This window comes from Propithecus coquereli, unplaced genomic scaffold (assembly GCF_000956105.1).
Source record: "Propithecus coquereli isolate 6110/MARCELLA unplaced genomic scaffold, Pcoq_1.0 Scaffold479, whole genome shotgun sequence".
Lineage (NCBI taxonomy): Eukaryota > Metazoa > Chordata > Mammalia > Primates > Indriidae > Propithecus > Propithecus coquereli.
In genome coordinates, this window is record NW_012150607.1 from 192,578 (window position 1) to 194,963 (window position 2,386).

Sequence of the window (2,386 nt, forward strand, 5' to 3'; positions counted from 1 at the left end):
TTTTTTCTTTCCTCAGAAGCCTGCTTTCCCATCCTTCCCAAAACCCTAACACAGAAATGATAAATCCTTTAGCATGTTCAAAAGTAGTATAATCATCATTGTCTCTTAAATGTAGACACACTGTGACAGACCAAAATCAGTAACAATGAAAAGAATATGAAAATTCCATAATATTACGGAAAGTTATAAATGAATCCACAAGGATTCTCAAGACCCTCTTCAAGGCTAAATATCAGGGAAGTACTCCATGGTGAAAGTAGTTTGGTTTGACAAAGACCGGTCTTTATTGCTAAGAAGATCATCATCCAGCCTTACAATAAACATCCTCTGACCCATGGAATTAATTTATTCTACAAGTAAATTAATGCTGTGATGCTAAGGAAATTATAGGAAGGGTTTACAGCAGAATTTTCCATACAATTCTTATAGATCATGAACACATTTAAAAAATTAGAAAGAATTTAGTGCCATAGTAGATAATATTGTTAAAACATGCCTATAAGCCTGAATTAATTTTCATCAAGCCTATCATGGAACACATAGAGCAAAGAATTAGTATCCTTTTTATAGTGAGAACTGCTGTATCACCAGCCAAGAAGACAAACAGACCAATACGAAAGTAGAGAAGGATATGAAGGCAATTCACAAAAGCACAAAATGGCCAACCACATATAAAAAATGAGAAAAGTCACTGATACTAGGGAATTGGACATTAAGTCAATAAACCATTTTCTCACCGAAGATTGGCCAGATGTTACAATCCAAGAAAACTGTGTTTTGTGTATAATGAAGAATAACCCTTTCAACAAAATTTAAATATTCAATTTCACCCTGAAATTCTACAGAGGGGGATCTGTCATCCTAGTATACTTGCACTTGAGAAAATGAATGAACAAGATGTTCCCTCTAGCAAATTTTTGACTGTAATCACCACACATGTGAGTGAATTACCTTTAGATAATTACAACCCCAGCCGTCTTATGACTGTAACCATTTAAGAAATGCTATGCAGTAAGCACCTAGCTGAGCCCCCCAACACCCAGCACTATAAGACAGGACATTAAAATACTTGTTGTTCTAAGCCCTTGTATTGGAGGGCAGGAGCTTATGCAGTGATAGGTAACAGGATAAATATTTCTACATCTTTAGGAGGACCCTAAGGGTCTGACAGAGCCGCTTTATGTCGTGCCTGGCCTGGGAAACTTGCCTGTGAGCATGTGGCCACCGGGGGCCAGGACTACACCTTTCCAGTACACACCTGATCATGTACTTGGACCTGGAGCCGACATTGATCCCGCTAAAATAACCTCTCCTGGATGCACTGGTGTCAAAATTCCCCGCCTTCCTGGAACTTGCTCCTGTCTCCAACACGAGGAAAATTATGAAGCTAATTCATGCTTTAGAGATATGGGATCAGAACCACAGCATGCCACGCCTGTTTTTGAATGCAATGTCCTCTGCCAGTGTGGTGACCACTGCGGGAACTAAGGGTTCCAAAGGGGTCAGCTGTTCCACCTCAAGATGTTCAAGATGGACGAAAAAGGCTGAGGACTTTGTACCTTGGAATTTATACCAAAATGAAGATGTGTCTGTGAATATGCAGGTGACATTTCAGGATTCTCTGAAGTACAGAGATGAATTCACTTACAATGTACGACTCAAATTACATAATAGCCATCAGGGAACATGTTTATAATGGGCAGGTAATGCAAACAGTTGTTGACACTACCTACTTAGGAAATACTGGAAGATCCCTTAATCGTTCTTTTGAGCCAAACCTATTCCTGATTCCTGTCCAGATTGACTCAATGGTACCTAAGTTGTCACTTTTTGCAGCCAAAGGCATTTTGCCAGAAGAAAAACTCTCTTATGACTATTCAGGAGAATTTCTTAATCTAATGGACAATGAAGACATAGAAAGGCTAGATGATGGAAAATTAAGAAAACCTTGTTACTGTGATGCTGCATTGTGTACTGTTTTCCTGCCTTGTGACAGTTTACTGTAGTGCCCCTCAGAAAAGCCAAACATCAATTAGGAAGGAAGCTGCCCAGCCACTGAGAGAGGCCAATGTGTGGGATTGAGAGAAGCAAGCACATGTGTCTCAGCCCCTTATGCATTCCCCTCGTCCAAGCAACTTACCCTTGAGGCAAGTCTGCTGTGTGGCAAACACCTTGCCCTTTTTTAAGGGAGGCTCGTGTTTGCCTAGCTTTGCCTCTGTCTGGTTGTATGAGTTTAACTCAAGAATGGGGTAGAGACTACAAGTTGGCCATAAATGTTCTTAACTCTCCCGTAATAGAATTTCAAATTTACCTGGGAACATGACCACCCAGAATACTTTCTTCCCTAGCTAGATGTGGTTGAGTGACTTTGTTGTAGCTCATGGAA

At 40.2% G+C, this 2,386-nt stretch overlaps 1 protein-coding gene across 1 annotated transcript in view; it reads left to right on the top strand.

The window, feature by feature from the left end:
* The window catches only part of LOC105819287 (UDP-glucuronosyltransferase 2B31-like), a gene marked incomplete at its 5' end in the record, with an annotated part of 18,761 nt that overhangs the window by 14,291 nt on the left and 2,084 nt on the right, over positions 1-2,386 (top strand). The window contains one exon of the mRNA XM_012655493.1: positions 1,837-2,002. Within this exon, the coding sequence (XP_012510947.1) occupies positions 1,837-2,002 (166 nt within the window). The remainder of the gene's footprint in view (positions 1-1,836; positions 2,003-2,386) is intronic.